Source organism: Bombina bombina, chromosome 4 (assembly GCF_027579735.1).
Source record: "Bombina bombina isolate aBomBom1 chromosome 4, aBomBom1.pri, whole genome shotgun sequence".
NCBI lineage: Eukaryota > Metazoa > Chordata > Amphibia > Anura > Bombinatoridae > Bombina > Bombina bombina.
This window is the reverse complement of record NC_069502.1, coordinates 566,288,413-566,314,886: the sequence shown is the minus strand read 5'-3', so window position 1 is coordinate 566,314,886 and position 26,474 is coordinate 566,288,413. Positions and strand designations below refer to the sequence as shown.

Sequence of the window (26,474 nt, the reverse complement as noted above, 5' to 3'; positions counted from 1 at the left end):
CACATAACAGGGATTAAACTGCTAAGAATAGTACTACTTAACACACCACTCATATCTGGTGGCACAGTAGATTGCACGCGCAGTGCCCCAAATTTGAAGGAGGACCGACCAAGCATCTTTTCCCATCTCCCGGTTCCTAAAATCCATGCCATATACACCTCCCTTGGCGCCGCAACTGCCTCTGGGAACCTTACCATGGGTCCCAGACCGCACGTCTTGTAATTCTCTGTCTGGGAAATTATATATTTATCAAATCTATCTATTTATCTATCAAATCTATCTAACTATCAATCGTATCTATCAAATGTATATTACATCTATTGATCTATGTAATCTATGTATCTATCTATCAAATCTATCTATCTCGTGGTTGTGCAGAAGGACTGTTTGCGGTTGTTTGTGGTGCGTTACACTGGGAGTTTGGTCTGTCACTGTGAAGCCGGCGTAACCCTTACACTACCTGATCGATACATCATACCTGATGTATTAAAGCACGTTATTCCAAACAATTTAGGAATGTTAGGTGATTTATGCCCTTTATGGCTTAAAAACAGACTCTGCATCAACTATGTAATTTTCCATGGGAGTTTTGCCATGGATCCCCATCCGGCATGCCACAGTCCAGGTGTTAGTCCCCTTGAAACAACTTTTCCATCACTATTGTGGCCATAAAGAGTCCCTGTTGGTTTTAAAATTCGCCTGCCTATTGAAGTCAATGGCGGTTCGCCCGGTTCGCGAATAGTTGCGGAAGTTCGCAACATCACTAATCCTTGGAGGTTTTAATTTATGGGATGTGACATTATCTAAGAAAATATAGCTTTCAAGTTACCCTCAATTGTGCAGTGCAGTTCTGCAATAAGTTGATTGTACGATCTTCTTTCCATTTATCAAGATCACTCCCAGTTTTTTACGTTTTTGAAAAAAAGTCAGTTCTTCCATTTGGCTATCCACTATTCCATATTTACTGGAGCCAAATTTTCTATAGAGCTGTATTTCTAGCTTTAAATCTAAATTAGTGTAGCTTTTGAATTCAATCCTACAACATGACTACAGTTGATAACATGCCCAGCTGATTATCAATGCACATATTTCAAAGTATTCTTAAATGTCTGTATATCTATCCCAGGGCTATTTCTGTGGTTCATATTTCAGCATTTGAACTCTGTCATCCAGGGTAGTGAGCTTTCCACATTTAAGTTTTTACTTCAAATATCCCAGAAATTGGGTTTCCCAGAAAGCTGATGGCAAAGAGTAAAAACTGCAAGTATTATGCCAGAAGCAGATAACTGCTACCTACACCAGAGATCAAAGGCAGTACTGATATGATTCTACTATTAACATTTTGTGTTGTTTTCAGCAAGCAACTCATGAATCAATGGTCCAAAAAGTTTGTGGACCACAAAAAGAAAATGCTTAGATAGCACTCTGTGCCCAGTCTAATACAAGGGCAGAAAAAAAAATAAAATATAACCTTTATTAATTCATTTTAAAGATGGGTAACATACAATATTAAAATCCCTATCATGAGCAAGGTGATTGTTGTGGTGTATCTTGTCTCTTTAGTTAATACTGTCTGGCCCTATATTATTATCCTTTATGTAATAGAGACAATATAATGCTACAATTAGTCGTTATATACCTTTATCAGTTTGGTAGCAAATATTGTTAATTGAGTCTAATAGCATTGGGACTTTTTCTCCACTGAAATGGTTTTGAATTATGTCCTATAACCTGGTATAACTTCCTATACTTATAATGAAAAGTGGAGATTTATTAGTCCTAAAGTAGTTTATAGACACCAGATAGTAAAGCTGTTGTTATAATCTTGGCTAAGATGTCCATATAATATAATCCTGATATCTTATAGAATTTATGTGAGAGATGATTTAGATGTATGTAACTATCACAATATTGTAACGTTAATACTATGTTGATTTCATGTATGGGGTGTTTAGTCAATTTGTATAGGTGGTATACACATATATATTTGAAATTAGCTCAGAAATTGGCTTCCTTTGGGTAATAGATATTTATCCTGAAGGGACACACCACTAAGCAAATGTGTTTGTGCTTGGTGCTTAGTGATTACTTTATACTTATCCACTGTGTTTATACCATCGTTATTTCATTTCATAACTTGGTTTCTATATATTTGAAATATGCCGTTACCAAGCAACCCACAATTTTCTGGTTGTCTATATTATTAATAGCTTTTAACGGCTTCTATATTGCAGAACCACTTTGTAATCTTATTATAATTTGCAACCAAAGTTCATCAAAATCATTCTCAGAAATATTTAATTTGCAACCCGAATTCATAAAAATTATTCTCAAAGTAATCTCTGTATTTGGCTTGGTATAGACTATACTTCTTGTCACATATTATCAACTAATTGCGTAACTATGTTGCTTGGTGGTTATCTTTTCCAAGCTCCGTTTAACTCCTCTTATATTTTAAACTATTGCATATTACCAATCGTTAGCTTATAAGGCTTGTATTGCTAACATGTTCTATTTGAACCAAAATTATCTTAGTCGTTCAAATGGTCACATACATACAATATTTTCCTGGCTACAATAGAACTACAAATGATATCAACCCTGTTTACAGCCCTACAAATTGGCAGTTTCAACAACCACCCAACTCTGCAGCCGAACCGCCACCCAAATATATGAGGCTATTGCCGTTTAATATTATAAAATCTTTTTTTGAATGCTATTTGCGTCTAATCTTATCAGGTCTGTTTAAATAACAGCAACTTAATTATTGACTCCTGTAATTGCACTATGACTGATAGTGTATCTAAGTAATTCAAACACAACATTGCTCTGATGTTTAAAATAACAATTGGGACCCCATTGTCCCATGCAACCCCCCTAACACGTTTAGCCAGTAACTTTGGCTTTTTTAAAAAAAAAAAATTGGTGTGTCTAAATCATGAATCAATGGGCCGAATACACAACAAAGCAATGCATGTTTTGCAAATACAATGATTTATATTTTTTCTTTATTATCTGGTTTGCTATTAATAGTAAGATATAGAACATATGCTAGTGCAGCAATATGTTTTTAGATATGTATTTCACAATATTATAGCAATGCATTGCTTATATTTTACTAATGAGGAGTATTTTTAAGTGTTACAGTAGGAATCTAGTATTCTAACAATGCACGTCTTTCCCAGGTATAACGACCGTGCTGACCATGTCAACCATCATAACTGGAGTAAACGCCTCTATGCCACGCGTTTCATACATTAAAGCTGTGGACATTTACCTCTGGGTCAGTTTTGTGTTTGTCTTCTTATCAGTGTTAGAATATGCAGCAGTGAATTACCTGACCACAGTGCAAGAAAGGAAGGAGAGAAAACTGAGGGATAAGGTGAGAATACCATAACATTACCAGTTTTACAAAGGCATTTAGTATATTAACCGCACAATGTAATGCATTATTGGGAGCCCTTATTCATACTAATGGTTGTGCATAAACAGGTAACTTTTATTGCTGATTAATTCATCTCTGCTAGAATTCTTAACATTTTAGTTTTCAATTGCCTTATAACTACACAATTTCAGCATTATATTGTTTGGCAATCAAATGGACATGAAAACTCACATGATTTTATACAGCTTTCCACTTTACTTCCATTATCAAATTTGCTTCATTTTCTTGGTATCCTTTGTTGAGGGAGCAGCAGTGCACTACTGGGTGTTAGATGAACACATCTGGTGAGCTAATTACAAGAGGCATATATGTGCAGCCACCAATCGGCAGCTAGCTTCCAGTAGTGCATTGCTGCTCCTAAGTCTTCCTAGGTATGCTTTTCAACTAAAGATACCAAGAGTACAAAAAAAAAACATAATTTATGCTTACCTGATAAATTTATTTCTCTTGTAGTGTATCCAGTCCACGGATCATCCATTACTTATGGAATATATTCTCCTTCCCAACAGGAAGCTGCAAGAGTCCACCCACAGCAAAGCTGCTATATAGCTCCTCCCCTAACTGCCATATTCAGTCATTCGACCGAAAACATGCAGAGAAAGGAAAAACCATAGGGTGCAGTGGTGACTGTAGTTCAAATGAAAAAATTACCTGCCTTAAAGTGACAGGGCGGGCCGTGGACTGGATACACTACAAGAGAAATAAATTTATCAGGTAAGCATAAATTATGTTTTCTCTTGTTAAGTGTATCCAGTCCACGGATCATCCATTACTTATGGAATACCAATACCAAAGCTAAAGTACACGGATGATGGGAGGGACAAGGCAGGTACTTAAACGGAAGTTACCACTGCCTGTAAAAAACCCTTTCTCCCAAAAATAGCCTCCAAAGAAGCAAGGTATCAAATTTGTTAAATTTGAAAAGTATGAAGCGCAGACCAAGACTCCGTCTTGTAAATCTGTTCAACAGAAGCCACATTTAAAAAAGGCCCAAGTGAAAACCACAGTTCTAGTAGAATGAGCTGTAATCCCTTCAGGAGGCTGCTGTCCAGCAGTCTCATAAGATAAATGAATTATGCTTTTTAACCAAAAAGACAGAGAGGCTGCTGAAGTCTTTTGACCTCTCCTCTGTCCAGAATAGACAACAAACAAGGTGAACGTTTGATGAAAACTGTAGTAGCTTGTAAGTAAAACTTTAAAGCACAAACCACGTCCAATATTGTGTAATAGACGTTCCTTCTTTGAGGAAGGATTAGGATACAAGCATGGAACAACTATCTCTTGAGTGATGTACTTGTTAGATACCACCTTAGGAAAAAACCCAGGTTGGTACGCAGGACTACCTTATCCGTACGAAGGACCAGATAAGGAGAATCACATTGTAACACAGATAACTTGGAGACTCTACGAGTCGAGGAATTAGCTACCCAAAAGGAACTTTCCAAGATAAAGATTGATATCTATGGAACAAAAAAGGTTCAAACGGAACTTCTTGAAGAACCTTAAGAATCAGGTTTAAGCTCCATGGCGGAGCAACAGTTTTAAACACAGGCTTGGATCTAACCAAAGCCTGACCAAATGCCTGAACGTCTAGAATACCTGCCAGACGCTTGTGCAAAAAAATAGACAGAGTAAAAATCTGTCCCCTTTTAAGGAATTAGCTGACAACCCTTTTCTCAAAAACATCTTGGAGAAAAGATAATATCCTGGGAATCCAGACTTTACTCCATGAGTAACCCTTGGATTCATAACAATCAGATATTTACACCATATCTATGTTCAATTTTCCTAGAGACAGGCTTTCATGTCTGTATTAAGGTATCAATGACTGACTCGGAGAAGCCATGCTTTGATAACATCAAGCGTTCAGTCTCCAGGCAGTCCATCTCAGATTGATTCTATTTAGATGGTTGAAAGGACCCTGAGGTAGAGGGACCTGTCTCAGAAGCAGAGACTGTGATGGAAAGGATGACATGTCCACCAGATCTGCATACCAGGTCCTGCGTGGCTACGCAGGCGCTGTCAAAAACACCAAAGCCCTCTCCTGCTTGGTCTTGACCTCCGGAGGAAATCCCACTCCCCCGGAAGAAAAGTCTGACGACTTAGAAAATCCACCTCCCAGTTCTCAACACCTGGGATATGGATAGCTGATAGACAAGAGTGAGTCTCTGTCCAGTGAATTATTGTAAGACTTCTAACATCGCTAGGGAACTTCTGTTCCCCCTTGATGGCTGATGTAAGCCACAGTCGTGTATATTGTCCGACTGAGTATGATGTACCTCAGAGTTGCTAACTGAGGCCAAGTCTGAAGAGCATGGAATATCACTCCCAGTTCCAGAATATTTATTAGAAGGAGGGTCTCCTCCTAAGTCCACTATCCCTGAGCCTTCAGGGAGTTCCAGACTGCATCCCAACCTAAAAGGCTGGCATCTATTGTAACAATTGTCCCATCTGACCTGCGGAAGGTCATACCCTTGGACAGATGGACCCGACATAGTCACCAGAGAAGAGAATCTCTGGTCTCTTGGTCCAGGTTTAACAGGGGGACAAATCTGTGTAATCCCCGTTCCTCTGACTGAGCATGCATAGTTGCAGCGGTCTGAAATGTAGACGTGCAAACGGTACTATGTCCCTTGCCGCTACCATTAAGCCGATTTCATTCATGTACTGAGCCACCGAAGGGCGCGGATGGGATGAAAAAAAAAACAAAAAAAAAACACGGCAGAAATTTAGAAACTTTGACAACCTGGACTCCGTCAGGTAAATTTTCATTTCTACAGAATCTATCAGAGTCCCTAGGAGGGAAACCCTTGAGATTGGGGATAGAGAACTCTTTCCTTGTTCACTTTCCACCCATGTGATCTCAGAAATGCCAGTACTACGTCCGTATGAGACTGGGCAATTTGGATGTTTGACGCCTGTATCAGGATGTCGTCTAAATAAGGGGCCACTTCTATGCCCCGACCGCCAAAGCGACCCCAGAACCTCCATAAAGATTCTTGGGGCTGTAGATATCCCAAAGGAAAGAGCTACAAACTGGTAATGCCTGTCTAGAAAGGCAAACCTGAAAAACGATGGTGATCTTTATGCATCACAATGTGAGGATAAGCATCCTTCAAATCCATTGTAGTCCTCTATTGACTCTCCTGGATCATAGTTAAGATGGTACGAATAGTTTCCATCTTAAATGACGGAATTCTGAGGAATTTGTTTAAGATCTTTAGATCCAAAATAGGTCTGAAGGTTCCCTCTCCTTGGGAACCACAAACAGATTTGAGTAAAAACTCTGTCCCTGTTCCTCTCTTGGAACTGGATGGATCTCGTACACAATGTAAGAATGCCTCCTTCTTTATCTGGTTTGCAGATAATTGTGAAAGGCGAAATCTCCCCTTTTTTTGGGGGGGGAATCTTTGAAATCCAGAAGATATCTCTGGGATATAAATTCCAATGCCTAGGGATCCTGGGCATCTCTTGCCCACGCCTGGGCGAAGAATGAAAGTCTGCCCCCTATAGGATCTGTTACCGGATAGGGGTCCGTTCCTTCATGCTGCCTTAGAGGCAGCAGCAGGCTCCTTGGCCTGCTTATCTTTGTTCCAGGTCCGATTGTCTCCAGACCGCCTTGGACTGAGCAAAAATTCCCTCTTTTTTGCCTTAGAGGAAGAGGATGCCACACCTGCCCTGAAGTTTATAAAAGGCACGAAAATTAGACCTTTTTTTTTTTTGCCCTTGATTTGGACCTATCCTGAGGAAGGGCATGACCTTTTCCTCCAGTGATATAAGCAATAATCTCCTTCAAACCAGGCCCGAATAGGGTCTGCCCCTTGAAGGGAAGTTAAGTAGCTTATTTATTAAAGTCACGACAGCTGACCATGATATAAGCCATAGCGCTCTGCGCGCCAGTATAGTAAAAAACAGAATTCTTACCCGTTAGTCTAGTCAAATGAACAAGGCATCTGAAAACAAAGGAATTGGCTAGCATAAGCTTGTCAAATATATTCATCCAATGGAGTCGCTTAACTGTAAAGCCTCATCAAGAGACTCAACCCAGAACGCCGCAGCAGCAGTGACAGAAGCAATGTATGCAAGGGGCTGCAGGATAAAACCCTGTTGAATAAACATTTTTTATCCATTGGATCTAAAAAGCACAACTGTCCTCGTCAGAGGTAGTGGTACGCTTAGCTAGAGTAGAAACTCTTCTCTCCACCTTAGGAACTGTCTGCCAGAAGTCCCGTGTGGTTGTAACTATCCCATTCCTTATTAAAAAATTTTTAGTAAACCTCTTTAGGTATTGGAAAAACATCAGTACACACCGGCACTGCATATTATTTATCCAGTCTACACAATTTCTCTGGCCCTGCGATTGTACACATTCATTCAGAGCAGCCAAAGCCTCCCTGAGCAACAAGTGGAGGTTCTCAAGCATAAATTTTAAATGTAGAAATATCAGAATCAGGTTAAATCATCTTCCCTGAGTCAAAAAAAAAAAAAAAAAATCACCCACAGACTAAGCATATTGTGAGGTAGTATCATACATGGTTCTAAAAGCGTCTGTATGCTCTGTATCTACCCCCAGAGCTAACTGCTTTCCTTTAATTTCAGGTAGTCTGACTAATACTGCTGCCAGAATATTATTCACCACCTTTGCCATGTCTTGTAAAATAAACGCTATGGGCGCCCTTGATGTACTTGGCGCCATTTGAGCGTGAGTCCCTGAAGCGGGAGTCGAAGGGTCTGACACGTGGGGAGAGTTAGTCGGCATAACTTTCCCCTCGACAGAATCCCCTGGTAAAAGAAACGCTATGGGTGCCCTTGATGTACTTGGCGCCATTTGAGCGTGAGTCCCTAAAGCGGGAGTCAAAAGGTCTGACACGTGGGGAGAGTTAGTCGGCATAACTACCCCCACGACAGAATCCTCTGGTGATAATGTTTTTAAAGACAACAAATGATCTTTATTGTTTAACATGAAATCAGTACATCTGGTACACATTCTAAGATGGGGTTCCACCATGGCTTTAAAACATAATGAACACAGAGCTTCCTCTATGTCAGACATGTTAGAACAGACTAATAATGAGACTAGTAAGCTTGGAAAACACTTTAAATCAAGTTAACAAGCAAATATATAAAACGTTACTGTGCCTTTAAGAGAAACAAATTTTGTCAAAATTTGAAAAACAGTGAAAAAAAGGCAGTAAAACAAACGAAATTTTTACAGTACATGTAATAAGGTAACAGAGCATTGCACCCACTTGCAAATGGATGATTAACCCCTTAATGCAAAAAACAGATAAAAAAAAATGACATAGACGTTTTTAAAAACAGACACAACAAACTGCCACAGCCAACAGTGGGAAGCTTCAGTTAACTGTTTCTATGCAAAATTTAAGCCAGCCATGTGGAAAAAACTTAGGCCCCAATAAGTTTTATCACCAAACATATGTTAAAAAACTATTAAACATGCCAGCAAACGTTTTAAAACACATTTTTACAAGAGTATGTATCTCTATTAATAAGCCTGATACCAGTCGCTATCGCTGCATTTAAGGCTTTACTTACATTACTTCGGTATCAGCAGTATTTTCTTAGTCAATTCCATTCCTAGAAAAATATTTTACTGCACATTCCTTATCTGCAGGAAAACCTGCACGCCATTCCCCCTCTGAAGTACCTCACTCCTCAGAATGTGTGAGAACAGCAAATGGATCTTAGTTACGTCTGCTAAGATCATAGAAAAACGCAGGCAGATTCTTCTTCCAAATACTGCCTGAGATAAACAGCACACTCCGGTGCCATTTAAAAATAACAAACTTTTGATTGAAGAATAAACTAAGTAGAAAGCACCACAGACTCTCACGACCTCCTATCTATGTTGAGGCTTGCAAGAGAATGACTGAATATGGCAGTTAGGGGAGGAGCTATATAGCAGCTTTGCTGTGGGTGGACTCTTGCAGCTTCCTGTTGGGAAGGAGAATATATTCCATAAGTAATGGATGATCCGTGGACTGGATACACTTAACAATAGAAAAAAAACAGATAAAAGAAGTAAATTGGAAAGTTTAATTTTGACTTTATTATACTTTCAAATATATTGGCAACTATGAATGAAAATGTACAATGTATACTTACATGAAAGGGGTATGTGGGTGCAAGTAAATAGGGACATACAGTGGTACCAGTTCCTGTTATTTAAAATTAAGCACATGAAAAAAGCTCCTCCTAGTGTAGATAAACCAAATTATATCAAATGATGCTCCAATGGAATAAAGGGTACTCGCACTTTCACAGGCACCAGCAAATGCTATACACGCAGGCAGGGCTATTATAATGTATAGCACTTGTTAGTGCCTGTGAAAGTGTGAGTATCCTTTATTCCATTGGGGCATTGTTTGGGATGATATAATTTGGTTTAGCTACACTAGGAGGTGCCCTTTTCATGTGCTTAATTTTAGATTCCTTGTTCCATATCTGGTGATCGAAAGGAGCAGCCCACGTCGGAGTGCAGTGCACTGGGACACTGAGTTCTCAGTCTGTATACCTAGGCATTATCTTTGCCTTTGGGATATATGAGTATCCTTTTTTCCACCTCCTATATATCTATTTACCTTATTGGCTACACTAAGAGGCGCTCTTCTTGTCTCTCTTTTTTTGTTCCAGTTCCGGTTATTCCTATTAATATAACATATTAATATTTTTCTTATGTTGGTGCTTTACATAAATCTCCTTCACTTTAATTATTGTTTATTAAAGCATTGTATTTTGTGGGGAAAAATATTTCTAAAAAATCTACTTTCAATTTATAGATTAATCAGTTTGTTTGATACATAGTTAAATATTTTAGAATTAATCTGAACAGTACAATCTGCTTAGTAAGGTCTGTACTTTTCACTGTTGGGTAAATTCATCTCATAGGGTCCAACATAGGTTGTTTGAAAATTCTTAATTTTCCTAATTTGTGATTACCTCTATGTATAGGTATTGCAAACCCACCCGATTTTTATTTTACTTGGTTTAACCACGGCAGTCATCTTTGTGTCTTGTTGTACTGCAAATTATACAGATGTTTATGAAAACCTCAACCCTCTCAGCTCAGGATATTCCTAGCTACTTGGAATAGAAATTGATCTCTAGATCACATTACAAGGTACATTAACATATATAAACATTTTGTACATTTTTGATCCATAGACTTAGAACCTATGTCCTAATGTAATGATGAAAATCACTGAAAGTTCCACTTTAGGGTTACTTTATTAATGGGAAGGGTTTAAGTCTCAGTCCTAATTTTTATAAGCAAGTATAGTATGCATGCAGAATATTTTGGGTTTGAGGCTTTTCTTTTTTATTGGGGCAAGAGTGCAAATTTTCAACCTTTCCCCTCAGTTTCAGGTTAATTATCTCTGGTGGGGGGCCAGATAGGAACAAATGCCAGACAGATAGCTCAGCATGCTAATGCACTGTGGCTGAGCTCTGTAGCAACCCAAGTGTTGCAGGTTCGATTCCCTGGCGAGGTCCACTCAGCCTTTCATCCTTCCAAGGTCAATAAAATGAGCAGCGCCTTGAGACAATTACGGGTGATTAGCCGCGCTTTACAAGTACCCCATACATACATACATAGGAACCTGACATTTTGAGTTTAGATTCCATTCGTTACAGAACTAGAGCTTGGAAAAATCTAGGAAAAAACCTACTTTATTCAGGTGTTTTGATAAATGACAAATAATAATGAACAGTTTGTTACACTAATTGTGTTTATAAATTACATACAATAGCTTATGCTCATCAATGAGCTCTGTTATTCCAGCTGACACACATCAAGTTGACTATTGCCACTGTGTAAGCTCCCACAAAATTTCTGACAGCGAGGAAATCTCACAGCATCTAATGAAAAATGTTGTTTGAACCTGTGGTGTGTCGGTCATAAATATAATTAATATAAAATACAGTTCATTTTTATTATTTGCTTATGCTTATATTACATCTTGTCATTTCTCAAAATGCATGAATAAAGTAGCCTTTTCTCCAGATTTCTACTATGCCTAGCTCTGTAACCAGTAAAATGTCAAACTCAAAATGTTACCATAGAGAACTTCTATCTCTAAAAATTTCAGGTTTCTAGCTGGTCCCCCACCAGAGATAATCAACCTGAAATTGAGGGGAAATGTTAAAAAATTGCCTCTCTCGCCCCATAAAAAAAAATATGTAAAAATGAAAAGCCTCAAACCTGAAATGTTCTGCATGCACAGTATACTTACTTAGATACCCCCTAAAAAAAGTAGGACTGAGACTCTAACCCTTCCAATTATAAATTGGTCCTAAAAGTGGAATTTTCATCATTACATAGGGACTTAAGTTCTAAGTTCAAGGATCAAGAATGTGCAAAATGTTTATATATGATATATTGAGTTCTCCGTAAAAATTAGCATAACCAATATTTGTAGTGCACCATAGCACAAAGATGGCTGCCATAGTTAAATCAAGTTACAAAAAAAAAAACAACTGGTGGTTGCAATAATACGTAGATGTAATCACTCAAAAAAATTAGGAAAATTAAAAATGCTCAAGCAACCAACTTTACAATTATTGGACCACCTGAGATGAACTGACCCCGTTGTTAATTAGACATGTAAATAATGCATTTATTGGGAAATCTCTAGAATTCCAAATGTATCAATTTTAAGACAATTTATTTCTATGTAGTCAATACTAACTATATATAGCAATTTAACATTTCCAATTAAATTGATCTTATATTTTTATTTTTTTAGTTTCCGTGTACATGTGGAATGTCTCACACTAAAACTATGATGTTGGATGGAATTTATGGCGATCCTGACTCAAACAGCCTTGCTGGATACACTAGGACCCAAATTGTGAATGAAGATGTGGAGAAGCAGGACAAAATGGTAGTGCATTTGGCTTTGAACCCCAATTCAAATTCCTCCAGGAAAAAAGTTCGTAAGGGCCATGTTGGACTATTCATAATGCAAAACACTCATGCTATCGACACTTATTCAAGGATGATATTTCCTGGCTCATTTATTTTTTTTAACTTGATATATTGGTCTGTGTTTTGCTAGGAAACCATAGCAAAAGTATTTCCTGAAGGAAAAAAAGAAAAACTTTAATCAATATTATTTTAAGAGCATTGTCTGAACATTATTTTGATTTTCTAGAAATGTCGTCAATACCTTCAAAAAGTTAAATAAGATGAGATTATGATAATGGATCCAGTGAGGTGGTAGATAAACGCCATAACTAGGTAGAAAAGACAACTACACAGTGTAACTCATCATATTTCTGCATAGAAGAATACTATTATTTTCATTGCTTTACCAGGATAACAAATAGATCACTGTGGGTTTTCAACATTTTTCAGTACTCTCTACTCACTTTACCAAGGTGGATTACCGGACTGATTTAAATTCAGCAACAAAAAAAAAAAAACCAATGTATTATGCCTGGTTTTTATTTTCACGACCATCTGTCAAACTTAGAGCCTTAGCAAAGGAATATCAGACTGTGGGATTTAAGAAAAAGGAAACGTGTGTATCCTTGTTGCAAGGCATGAACATATATATTAACCTGTTTAAATATATTCATGGATTTATAATTTGTAACATTAAAAGATTCTTTTTCTGGTCACAAATGAACCATGCTATTCAAGAAGATGAAAAAAACAAAACCAAATCTGTATTAGCAATGTAAAATATAAAAATGACACACAGAGGAGGGTACCTAAAGAAATGCTCACACACTTGAACGTAATGGCACCGGGTCACAAGTTCCCCAATTATTGTCAACATAATGAAACACTCATATAAAGTATATGTGGATAGGTGCTCTATATAGAACAAAGAAAAAAGTAAATCTAGTCTAGGGACTCAGTCTTCTATAAGAAGTCCCTTCATAACTAGTTTTCTAGAAGGAAATACAGGTTAAAGAAATGTTAAAAAATTTACTATGCTGTGTTTTAATAATGATTTATTTCCCAATCTGTTTACTGATAACAACTGAATATGGTGGTCCAATATTTATTTGTGATATGTTAACTACTAGATGCTGATGTCAAATACAAATAATAAACTATTGCATTGAATTAAAAATAACTAAGAAAACCAAAAGTGTCAGTTAAAAAAGCAATCATGGCAAAATGCATCCGTGGCTATCTTTGTTATTTTTTAATGTAATGTCTCAAAATACAGCATTGTAATCATTTAATTAGCACACTTTTTATGCCACTACTGCTAATAAGGATAATAAATTAAACTGGAAAACAGATTAGGAAATCCTGAACTCTTGCCCTGTAATACTGAAACTGTAAAATGCTGCAAAACCAAACAGTTGTAACTGTTGTAGTGCACCGTATAATACCAAGATATTCACACAGGTCTGACATCGACACCTTTTAACGTTTAGTGAAAATACATTGTCATGTTAAAATATTAAACATATTATATGAGCAGCATGTAAATTCTCTTTGTAGCCTTTATTTCTATTTAACAATGAATGAAAAACACTTTAACAATATTTTTGAAAATATATGGCAGACTCTTGTTATGTTGTCTCACTTGCAGCCAATCAGTCTCCCCAGGTGTGAAAAGAAAACCAATGCTTGTATTGTATAAATCTAATTGTACAGAATCATCTTTGAAGACCATACTAATAAGGTAAAATCTGCTTCTAGTTGGCTTAATACCCAAGTCCTCCTTACTTTTGCAGGTGTTAAACACATAGAAGTAGAGCCCATTCTGGTTGGTTCTAGCAGCTACAGCTGTGTACCACAAGTTGCTCCAAGAAGCATCTCACCAGCTACAAATGATAGTGCTACAAAGAGCAATAGCGGTTTCATAGTAGCAATAGGTGGGCAGCCATTATGTCTGTCTATTATGTCAAATGCATTGTAGCAAGCATGGTGTAGTTGCTACAGCATTGTAGCAAGCATGGTGTAGTTGCTACAATATTGCAGCTCCCGAACAGCTTTCGCTACCCGATGTCCCTCTTCCTGTAGATTTAAAAGTCATACCAGTATTTTTAGCAGTTCTAGGAATCCAGGTTGCAACCATATATTGCATCAGAATGTAATTTACATTTAATTACGCTGATTATGATGAGATAAAAATTTGATATATGGTTTACTTTAAATATTGTATTTGTAATGAATGATTCTATTTACATCTCAATACAAGACATGCCATGTATAGTTTAAATATCTCATGTCTAGCTATTTAGGTACTAGACTGATTATATGAACAGTTGCCATGTAAGGAACTAGTCTTGCATTAACATGTTAAAAGGACGAAGAAGTAGAAATTATTATTGAAACTGGGATTCTGTTGCTAGATAACATGATCTGGAAGTGGGACAAAAATTGCGCTACTAAGTCAACAATTTTTTTGAAGTTGGTTTGCATATAAAGTAGGAAAAAGTCATTAAAAGGAACATGAAACCCACATTTTTTCTTTCACGATTCAAATAGAGTGTTTGATTTTAAACAACTTTACAATTTACTTCTATTATCTAATTTGTTTTGTTCACTTGGTATTCTTTGTTGAAAAGCTTACCTAGATAGGCTCAGAAGCTGCTGATTAGTGGCTGCATATATACGACCCATATTATTGGCTCACCCAATGCGTTTAGCTAGCTCCCAGTAGTGCATTGCTGCTTCTTCAACAGAGCATACCAAGAGAATGAAGCAAATTAGATAGTAGAAGTAAATTGGAAAGATATTTAAGATGGTTTGTTCTGTTTAAATCATGAAAAAGAGAATTGGGGTTCATATCCCTTTTAAAATGGAGTTGTTGCATAAAGGCGACTACATTACTGTGAATTCCCAGAGACCTAGGGGCCGATTCGCACAAACGCGTCAGCATGGAGAGAAATCATCAGCACTAAAATGAAAGTGCCTCTCCTTCACATATGGAAAATTAAGGAGCTCCCCTGACATAGTTCTCAAAGAAAAAAAAAAGTGTTCCCTGAATGACCTTGTATTAGAGAGGTGTCAGTACAGAGAGCTTTAGAGAATCGGTCCCCTAACTCTTTTGGGTATTTTAGCACTAGCGTCCTTGCAAACAAACATGTAGAGATCATGTTTTAATTAGAATCTCCCTTTAAGATACCATCTCGCTTTAAGATACCTTCACATATGAGTCAATTTCAGTGTTCAAACTTTCAAGCTGAACATTTTACATTTCTGTTTTTAGAGAATTGAAGTCTTTCTAAATTACATACGTAACTAAAAGCAAAAGTTCTGAAGCCCAATTAAAGAGTGCATCTTGTGGCACGTGCACAGCCAGCAAACTTGCAAGTACGTGCTTTACCTATCTGCTGGATCTTGTACCTTTATGATGATCGCTCATATCACTAGCTCTCTATGACTTGCAGAATAAATCCCAACTTTTTTTTTTAAGATTTGCTTTGCCTTCTTAAACAATGTTTGTATGGTGTCTTGTGTCTTGTACGTTAGGCTTATACTTCTTATTCAGACCTCCAAAAAAGTACTATTTTAAATATTTTCATTAGGTGATTTTTTAACACACAAATGAATTTAGAATGTGCTGTTAAATTATATATATTTCATTTTAAATTGTGTTTTGTAATTTTCAATTTGTAGAACGTCTCATATCAGAATGACCTTGCCACACTGATGCAGTTATATGACGAAATGGCCACATAGCTGCCTTAATACATTGGCCTTAAATCCTTTATATTAATTGATCTTTCTAGCATAGAATGGGTAACCTGTAACAGAAAACCAATTAGGGTTATGTTAAATAATAAATATAAACAATTCCCTGCATAGAAAACTGGATACAACTAGTTCCATGTGTGTAGTTCAGTTACTTACAATAATAACAGTGATGTATGTACAGTACGGTCCCAAATGTTCAGAAATGTACAAGGTTTGGGAAATAGACAACATAAAACTCCAAAATGTATTAATGTTCTATAATACCAGTAAATTACAATTAGTTCACATGCTGCTGGTCATCATTATTGACTGTAACCTCCACTTAAAGGGACATTCCAGACAAAATATAAATGCACATAGATTTATTGCATCTTTGAATAGAAACATGTTTGCAATATACCTGTATTGGCAAAACAGCTTCGATTAAGAGTTGTCACTGTTTTAGTGTTAACATTTTTCTCTGCACGTGCATGTGAAGCATAGCTAGAGATTTTCATTGCACCCACATGTTAAATAATGCAGCTGCTCAGATCTTCAGTGGGGCTTGTATAATGTCGGCAATTAACAAATTGAGTCATTACCAGATGGTACAAGCACCTTAGGCTCCCTGAACAAGTGTTGTGTTTAAAATGCTGGTGCACGGTGCATACTTAAAGACACTTTTGAAACAGCTATAGCTTTTATTAGAAGCATTTTTGCTAATGCATGTATATTACAAAAATGCTTCTGTTCAATACCGAAATGCATCCATGTGGTTTCCAATTTTGGCTGGAAATTCTCTTTAAAGGGATATGAAACCCAAAAAATTTCTTTCATGAATCAGAGCATGCAATTTTAAACAACTTTGTAATTAATTCTATTATCATTTTTTCTTTGTTCTCTTGGTATCTTTTGTTGAAAAGCAGGGACATATGCTTAGGCGCCAGCCCATTTCTGGAGCAATATATGGCAGCAGAGCGCTAGATGGCAGCACTATTTCCTGCCATGTAGTGAACCAGATGCCTACCTAGGTATCTCTTAACACAGAATATCCTGGGAATGAAGCAAATGTGATAAGTAAATTGGAAACCTTTTTACAAGGGTATGCTCTGTCTGAATCACAAAAGAAAAATGTGTGTTTTTATATCCCTTTAACTGGTTGAATTGCTAATCTTCTCTGCATAAACCACTGCAGTCATCAATTTAGTGCTTCACTTGCTTAAGGGACATTAAACCCCAAATTTTTATTTCATGATTCAGATAGAGCATACAATTTTAAACAACTTTCCAGTTTACTTCTTTGATTTAATTTGCTTCCTTCTCTTGCTATCGTTTGCTGAAAGGTTTATCTAGGCAGGCTCAGGGGCAGCAGAGAACTTAGGTCCTAGCTGTTGATTGGAGGCTGCATATATATAGATTGATTGCGATTGGCTCACCCATGTGTTCAGTTAGAAAACATTAGTGCATTGCTGCTCCTTATACAAATGATACCAAGAGAACGAAACAGATTAGATAATAGAAGTAAATTAGAAAGTTGTGTAAAATTGTATTCTCTATGTGAATCATGAAATATTTTCTTTAGGTTTCATGTCCCTTTAATACTAGCAGGTTTACATGGATCATCTCTTATCTGTTAGCAGATAAGTCTCCCCTTAACACACAAGTTTAGATTTCCACGTCCTCTGTGATGCGGTGGATACACTGAATCTTTCAAAGCTCATTCCTCCTCTGCCTCCTCTCTTCCATACATCAATTCTTTACTTATCAACTGAAATTAATAAATAAATAGTATTACAAACATCCTCTCTTGCATTAAAGGGACACTGAACCCAATGTTTTTCTTTCGTGATTCAGATAGAGCATGACATTTTAAGCAACTTTCTAATTTACTCCTATTATCAAATGTTCTTCATTCTCTTGGTATCTTTATTTGAAATGCAAGAAATGTAAGTTTAGATGCCGGCCCATTTTTGGTGAACAGCCTGGGTTGTCCTTGCTGATTGGTGGATAAATTCATTCACCAATAAAAACATGCTGTCCACAGTTCTGAACCCAAAAAAAGCTTAGATGCCTTCTTTTTCAAACAAAGATAGCAAGAGAATGAAGAAAAATGGATAATAGAAGTAAATTAGAAAGTTGCTTAAAATTGCATGCTCTATCTGAATCATGAAATCAAAAATTTTGGTTCAGTGTCCCTTTAAATAATTGTAACATTCAACCCCATCTTTCTTAAAGGGACATGAAACCTAAATATTTTCTTTCAGGATACAGATAGAGCATACCATTTTAAATATCTTTTTAATTTTCTTCCATTACCAATTTTGCTCCATTCTCTTGGTATGCTTTATTGAAGGAGCAGCAATGCACTAATGGGAGCTAGCTGAACAAATTAATAAGCCAATGATCAGAGGTATATATTTGCAGCCCACCTCCCAGCTCATAAGCCTACCTAGGTATTAGTTAACAAAAGTAATTGGAAAGTTGTTTAAAATTGTAAGCTCTATCAGAATCATAGAAGATTTTTTTTGTATTTCATGTCCCTTTAAATTTGTGTGTTACTTTGCTTCAAGTAAATATAACTATTCTCTCTCGTGTAATAAGTAGCGAACCACTGGCTAACATGCTGAATGCTTAACTGGCATGTGTCATGGGATTCTTTCAACTAGATTTCAGGCCTATGCAGGAGTCAATACACAAAACAACCTGCTTCAATGATTTTTCTTACTATCAACCATTTTCCAACAGGATAAAAATAAATCCCTATTATTTAGCTTTCAAGTTGCGACTCACTCAATAATATGGCTGGTTTTAACAATCTGCATGGTAGAGAGTTCTGACGTCTTATGCAGCAATTCTGGTACCCCTATGATAGCCCAATATTGTTTATGTCATGATTCAGATAGAGCATGCAATTTTAAGCAACTTTCTAATTAAATGTAGCCACCAATCAGCAAGGGCTACACAAGGTGCTGAGCCAAAAGCTTTACACTCCTGCTTTTCAAATAAAGAGACCAAGAGAATGGAAAAAATGATAATAGAAGTAAATTAGAAAGTTGCTTAAAAGTGCACACTCTATTTGAATCATGAAAGAAGACATTTGAGTTTTATATCCCTTTAATGTCCTGTAAAATTAAAATGTAACCACACCCAACAATCTTAAAGGGATATAAAAGTGCAAAAAGAAAATGGTGTAATATGTTAGAGCATTTTATTATTGCACTATTGTGTGTATATAACTTTGTATTTAACCCCTGCAAAAGGATTCAATGTATACTTTAAATCAGTTCCAGCCCAGAAATGCACTACTGGGAGCTAGCTGAACACATCTGGTGAGCCAATAGCAAGAGACAAATGAAAACATACCTTACAATTTTGTCATTTTCTAATTACTGCTAATCTTAAAGGGACAATAAAGTCAAAACTGAACTTTCATGTTTTAGAGCATACAGTTTACTTCTACTATCTAATTTGCTTTGTTCTCTTGATATCCTTTGTTGTAAAGCATACCTAGGTAGGCCCAGGATCAGCAATGCACTACTGTGAGCTAGCTGCTGATTGGTGGCTGCACATATATGCCTCTTGTCATTGTATATTGAAAAGTGAATCATAAAATAACTATTTTGGATTTAATTTCCCTTTAATTTTTATAATTAATTATATTTGTGTACTGAATAAAATCGATATGTTTAATATAGTAACAAATCCCTTTCAGCAGACATTTCTTAGGTAATCATAATCATGTTATTTATATACTGTATATGCACATTCTGTATATATTGCTTTGTATTTGAGTTTTCTGTAAATAGCTCTCACAGGGTTGTACATCAGCCATTTGTATTTACTCAATAAAATAATGGTAAGATTACTTTTTTTTTCTTGTTTTGATACAAGGAGCTTATTTATCAAAAAAAATAATAATGCAATAGACACTGAGATCTGTAATGAATAAACCTGCGCTCAAACATCTTAAGACATGAAATATGAAATATGTGAAAATTGTCCAGAAGATTCAGGTCTTTTGTGTTATATGTATGATATAAATAAAACACAATGGAATGATTTAGTTCTATTATTTTTGTTGTTGTTGAAGAATTGGTTATGTAAACAAATCAAAACATTTGTTTTTATGTATTCTCCATTATCAATAGTCTCATATGGCGAGTGGTGGAGGGTGATTTCATCAAAATACTATATAATACCATACCATTATCTAAGAACAGACTAGTTAGAAGCAAATTATATCTATGGGAGTAGTTTTTTCCCCAAGCCCAGCCCTTGAGGAGTGTAAATTTGTTAGTTTTTGTAATCTTGCCATTGAATCAACTGGGGTCAATTACTCTGATTATTCCTTAAAGGGACAGTCAAATTAAAACTTTCATGATTATAATAGGGCATGCAATTTAAAACAACTTTCCAATGTACTTTAATAATCAAATGTGCTTTGTTCTCTTGGTATTGTTTGCTGAAAGCTAAACTGATGAAGGCTCATATGCTAATTTCTAAGCTCTTGACGGCCGCCTCTTATTGATATCTCACACATGAACTAGCGCTTTCTATCTGTTAAAAACTGTCAAAATGCCTTGAGATTACATTGTGCTCATTTCTGTGCAGTTACCTAGGAGTCAGCACTGATTGGCTAAAATGCAAGTCTGTCAAAAGAACTGAAATAAGAGGACAGTCTGCAGAGGCTTAGATACAAGGTAATCACAGAGGTAAAAAGTATACTAATATAACAGTGTTGTTTATGCAAAACTGGGGAATGGGTAATAAAGGATTATCTATCTTTTTTAACGATAACAATTCTAGAGTAGACTGTTCCTTTTTGGAGTGAACTATCCTATTCTTCAGTTTATAACAACAATAAAGCAATAATTTAAAAAAAAAGCCCATGAAGATCTCCACACTAAGTTTAAATTAAAATCATGGAGTTATGACACAAAACCTAAAATGTTTCAGTCACTGACCGTGAAACAGTTATGGAATCCTATCAGACTGTAAGTGGTGTGTTAAGATCCAAAATGTGACTTATTTTTCAGAAAGAAAATTAAGAAAAACTGGTCTCCAATAATGCAAAATCTTTTTTATTAAGTTACATGGAATGTACTCCAAACAGATCAAAACGTTTCGTGGGTGACTCCCCTTAGTCATGTGATGCATGGGTCATCAACTCTTGTTACTTAAATAGCATATACACCTGTCATTAACTTAAACACCTGTGTAGACCTTAAAGGGCCAGTAAACCCACCAAATAATGTTATATAATTATGCACATAATCCAGCTTTCTAAATCAAAATATGTCACAGATATTTTCCTACAAAAATTTATTTTACAGACCGCCGCTCCGAGCTCTACTGAGCGGGTCTGTTTTTTTTCTAAGCGCATCGGGCACGCTGTCTAGTCACAGCCGGCCTGATCGCGCCATTAAAATGAATGTAGCTCGCTACCAGACCAGAGCGGGAGCGAGCTACATTAATTTTAATGGCGTGATCGGGTTGTCTGTGACTAGACAGCGTGCCCGATGCGCTCAGAAAAAAAAACCAGACTCGCTCAGTAGAGCCAGGAGCTGCGGTCTGTAAAATACATTTTTGTAGGACAATATCTGTGACATACTTTGATTTAGAAAGCTGGCACTAACCTAATGTGATATAATATTGCACAATGTGCAGAATTATATAACATTATTTGGTGGGTTTACTGGCCCTTTAACTAGGTATAATACATTTGCAAACACACCCCTGCCATCTAGTGGACGAAAATTAAAAACACACTACATTTTTAAAACAACCAGAACAGGATTATCAAACAATAATTTTCCTTTGTTACATTATCAATACAAACTTTTTATCACCATCATCTAGTATATTATATCACATGTTAAATGTAACAAACAATGCAACACAGCATAACTAGCATAAAACAATCAGTTTAGTGCAGTAACAACAACTGCATTCATTATAAAACAACTGCAGATAGACCCAAATCAGTAGAAAACTGACCAGTTAATTTCTATGTTCATGCCTTTTGGCTCTACTGTGTCAAGTTACAAGATCCAGTAGGTCTCCCTTTGTTTTAAAAGAAGCTCCCTGTTGCCTCCCCTTCTGGGGGGGGGGGGTTATTTGCTCAATTACTTGGTACCTCAGTTGATTGACCTGATGGCCTAATTTTAAAAAATGACATGCAACAGGAGCAGTGATAACCTTACATCTAATATTACTTTTGTGCTCACTTATGCGGTCTCAAATGCGTCTGGTGGACTCACCAACATAGACACGCCCTTATGAGCACTTAATTAGATATACAACTAATCATCAAGAGTTACATGTAAAGTGATCAAGAGAGTAGTATTTGTGTCCAGTATGTGGATGTGTAAAGTATGGGCTCTTGATGATAGAGCTGCAGGTAATACAGCCCAAACAGGGGAAGCACCCTAAATTTTTCTCTGAAATATAGGTTTGTGTACTAGTTATCCCTGCACCAATGTCTGCTTTGACTAAAACATCCTTCAAACTTGTACTTCTCTTATATGCTGGCATTGGGAATAATTGAAATTCCTCTATGTTGGGATTACATCTACCCAGCATATCCCAGTGATTCAGTATAGTCTTCACTATCATTGGGCTTTGTTAAGAGAATTCAGAGACAAAACAAATTCTTTTTGGATCTTTTGGGTTTAAGTAAGTTATCTCTCTGAATTGGCCGTACATTCTCAATGACTATCTATTAACTGTTTGGGGTATCCCCTTTCCAAGAATTTTCCCCCCATTTCCTCCAATCTGGACTGTACTGTGTGGTTGTCTGAAACAATACGCTTAACCCTTAGCATCTGGCTGCAAGGTAAGGACTTGATTAGAGCTGGATGATGTGCACTGCTAAAGTGTAGTAAGTTGTTATGGTCAGTGGCTTTCCTGAAGATGTCAGTTTTAAAACCAAAGCCATCCTTGTTGATAGTAACATCCAAAAAATCTAATTGCTCTTCACTGCAGGATAAATTTAATGTTACTTGTGGAATCATTTAATTCCTCTACAAATTGTTATTTCGAATACATTCTTTATTCATAGTCATTATTCTATTCTAAACTTTAGAATAGAATAATGAATATGAATAAAGAATGGATCCGAAAAACTTAACATAACTAATTTGCCGAAACAAAATTATTTTTTTAACTAATCAAAAAACATAAATTATGCTTGCCTGATAATTTTCTTTTCTTCAGATGGAAATAGTCCACAGCTGCATTCATTACTTTTGGGAAATAAGAACCTGGCCACCAGGAGGAGGCAAAGACACCCCAGCCAAAGGCTCAAATACTCCTCCCACTCCCCACATCCCCCAGTCATTCTGCCGAGGAACAAGGAACAGTAGAAGAAACATCAGGGTGAAAAGGTGCCAGAAGAACAAAAATCACAGCTGTCCCCATAAAAATACGGACGGGGAGCTGTTGACTCTTTCCATCTGAAGAAAAGAAAATGATCAGGCAAGCATAATTTATGTTTTTCTTCATAAATAGAAAGAGTCCACAGCTGCATTCACTACTTTTGGGAAAACAATACCCAAGCTATAGAGGACACTGAATGCTAAAATGGGAGGGTACAAAAAGCAACCCATTCTGAAGGCACCAAACCTGAAACCACAACCCCAGAAAAAATTCTGCTTCGTCCAAAGCCAGAAACATTTGAAAAGGAAAACATGGCCACAAGGACACTGACCCACAGATAGTCCACAAGCCGAACTAGAGCCCGCAAATGGACGAAACAGAGCCAACACTCCTCCAGAAGATACCATCGCCCAAAGGATGAACCTCAACCACACACCCTTTCATAGAAAGGCAGACAACGGAAAACTCCCAAAAGGAGAGGATATGGAGGAATAACAAGGATTCCCAGAAAACCTTAAACAGAGAGCAATAAAATCAAAATAAAAGAGGAACCCAAAAAAGCGAACCACGCTCACAGGGACCCCAATGCTTCCCAAAACAGTGGAAGGCAATGCCCAGACCCCGACAGCACTGAACCACAAGGTTGGATCAGAAAACAGAACAGAGAAGCAAACTTCTCTGAAAAATCAGAGCAATTGCCTCGAATAAACGACTGAAACCAAGTCCCAAGTCGCCAGGAACTCAGAATATCAAAATATTCTCACCAACATGTGCGATAACCTTGGAGAAGCATCCTCTGAGCACCAAATGCAGCAGTCATATCAAGATGACTGAAAAAAAAGGAAACACTTTCAGGCAAGTAAAAAGTAGCCAAAAATGGAGTTACATTCACCAACTAGTGGGTACACTCAGGATATCCAAGGCCGCAAGGCCAACACACGTAGCCGGGCAACAAAAAGCCCAGAACCTCAAACAAAGGCTCTCCAGACCTCCACAAACTGAGGAGACACCACTCATCTAAGATCCTAGTCCACACCCGACCAGCCCAAGCAACAGGACTAAAATACAAGGGAACAGAAGGGCCCTAACCACCAGCCCCCATAGAAAGAAAGGGCAGAAAAAAATGACCCCAGACACCCCACCAGAGCTTGGAAACCTTCCAAAAGCACCTACAAACAGATACTTCCAAGGAAGATCCCCATAGAGATAGGTAGAAAAGACAGAAGTCTTATGAATCTAGCCCGACACTCTATGGCAGACTCCACATAGCACCCACATCGGGCACTCCAAAGGAGAACCTATAAAGATAAGCGGAACTATGTGGTTCAGAATGGAAACTGCAAAATCACAGACAGAAAGGAACAATCCTAGAAAGAGAATCACCCTCTTAACAGGACAACCTGTCCACCTCCAACACACAGGACAGGGCAACATCTTCCAGAGAGAGGAAACCTCACCTCTAAGGAAAGCAAGACAACCCACCTCAAAGGAAGGGCACAGACAAGGATGGCGCACATGCTCACAAGCCTAGACAGGAAGTAGAGCCAAACAAAAATCATCCAGGCGCCCCTGATGAACACGAAAATAGGAACTCTCCAAAAGGAAAGCACATACCCACAAGAACAAGACAGGCCACAAGGAGCCTAAGCACACAGAGCTCCTGGCCCAGCTGCTAGCAGCACAACTAGCAAGACCATAAGAAATAGTCCATGTTCCCTGGAGAATAAGGGCTTCCGGACTAGACATAGAAAAATAAAAATTTCCTAAAAGAAGCCCGAGCCCCAAAATTGTGTAGACAAAAAATACCCCAGGGAACCGCCGATGGAGATGGCCGCACTTCTACAGAGCTCCCGACTCTAAGCCTGCAAAAGGGACATATTTGTCTATTCGGTCATATACATCTCAGGTCCAGTCATATGGGATAATCCAAGAACAAGTCTTAGGGCATGTGCGTGCTTTTATTTTTATGTGTGCCCGGTACAGAGGAAAAGACACGCAGCGGACAAGACATCAGATAAGCTAAAGATGGCGGATCACTATAGTAAAGCAGCAGTAACAGAATTCTAACTCTGAGTGTGTGGGCAGCTGCAGTGATTGTGCTACCTGCAGAGAGAGCTGATCTAAAGCTCTCTATACTTTTCTCAGAATATGGGGGACCTTTTATTATGCCAGGTACAGGCTTTATTTGCTGAATATGACCGGCAAATGCACAGCCGATTTGATCGATTGATGGCCCTGGCGGGAAACCAGAATGCTGAGGAGGATGATGAATTACATATGGCCGAGAGGAAGGGTTGCTCTCTGCAGCATGCCGACCTGCAGTTGTCCCAGTGTAATGAGGTTCCACTCATTCAGCATGTGAGGCTAGCAGGCATGAGCCCATCAGTAGCTGAATCCAGGGACACTGCACCGGATGTTGAGACAGACGCAACCCAGGACGACTCTTCTCAGAGAGAACTACTACACTTCCACGCTGCCCAGGAACATGGGACGGGAGCAGCAGGAGTGATAGCACTGTCGCAGGTTGGTGCTTATATGGACATAGAGAACTCTGTGCTCATTCCGGCCATTATTCTGACTCTTACTGGAGACAATTCCGGTGCGAGATCATACTGGCAAATACAGCAGGAGGTCCTGAGAGGAAGGACGGCTCCTGCTGCGACTTTTCTACCGACCAAGCTGGGACTATACAGATTCTTCAGAGCCGGTATTGGCTAGATTTATTCTCCTTGCTGGGGGGCTATGGACTAGGTATGCTCTTCATAACATGACTGGCACTAAGCATCCACAGTTTGCAATTAGTTGGATCCGTTTGCATATGATTATAAGAGACATGCCAATATGCACTTTTGCTTACTATATGCCCCCACGCATATGTTAAATTAAAAAATGTCACAAGCATAGCTCAAGATTGTTCAATTAGGGAATTATATATCTAGAGCAACGTAATGCTGTAAACTACAGATATTTATTGGTGTGTTATGT

At 37.6% G+C, this 26,474-nt stretch overlaps 1 protein-coding gene and 1 long non-coding RNA gene across 4 annotated transcripts in view; one reads left to right on the top strand and one right to left on the bottom strand.

The window, feature by feature from the left end:
* Window positions 1-12,926, top strand: part of LOC128656564 (gamma-aminobutyric acid receptor subunit rho-2-like) — a 321,708-nt gene extending 308,782 nt beyond the window's left edge. For both annotated transcript variants that reach the window (XM_053710539.1, XM_053710538.1), the window contains 2 exons: window positions 3,186-3,382; window positions 12,211-12,926. In XM_053710539.1, the coding sequence (XP_053566514.1) occupies window positions 3,186-3,382; window positions 12,211-12,522 (509 nt within the window). In that variant the 3' untranslated portion in view covers window positions 12,523-12,926. The remainder of the gene's footprint in view (window positions 1-3,185; window positions 3,383-12,210) is intronic.
* The window catches only part of LOC128656565 (uncharacterized), a 327,667-nt gene continuing 313,669 nt past the window's right edge, over window positions 12,477-26,474 (bottom strand). For both annotated transcript variants that reach the window (XR_008402029.1, XR_008402030.1), the window contains exon 4: window positions 12,477-12,544. This is a non-coding gene — a long non-coding RNA (uncharacterized LOC128656565). The remainder of the gene's footprint in view (window positions 12,545-26,474) is intronic.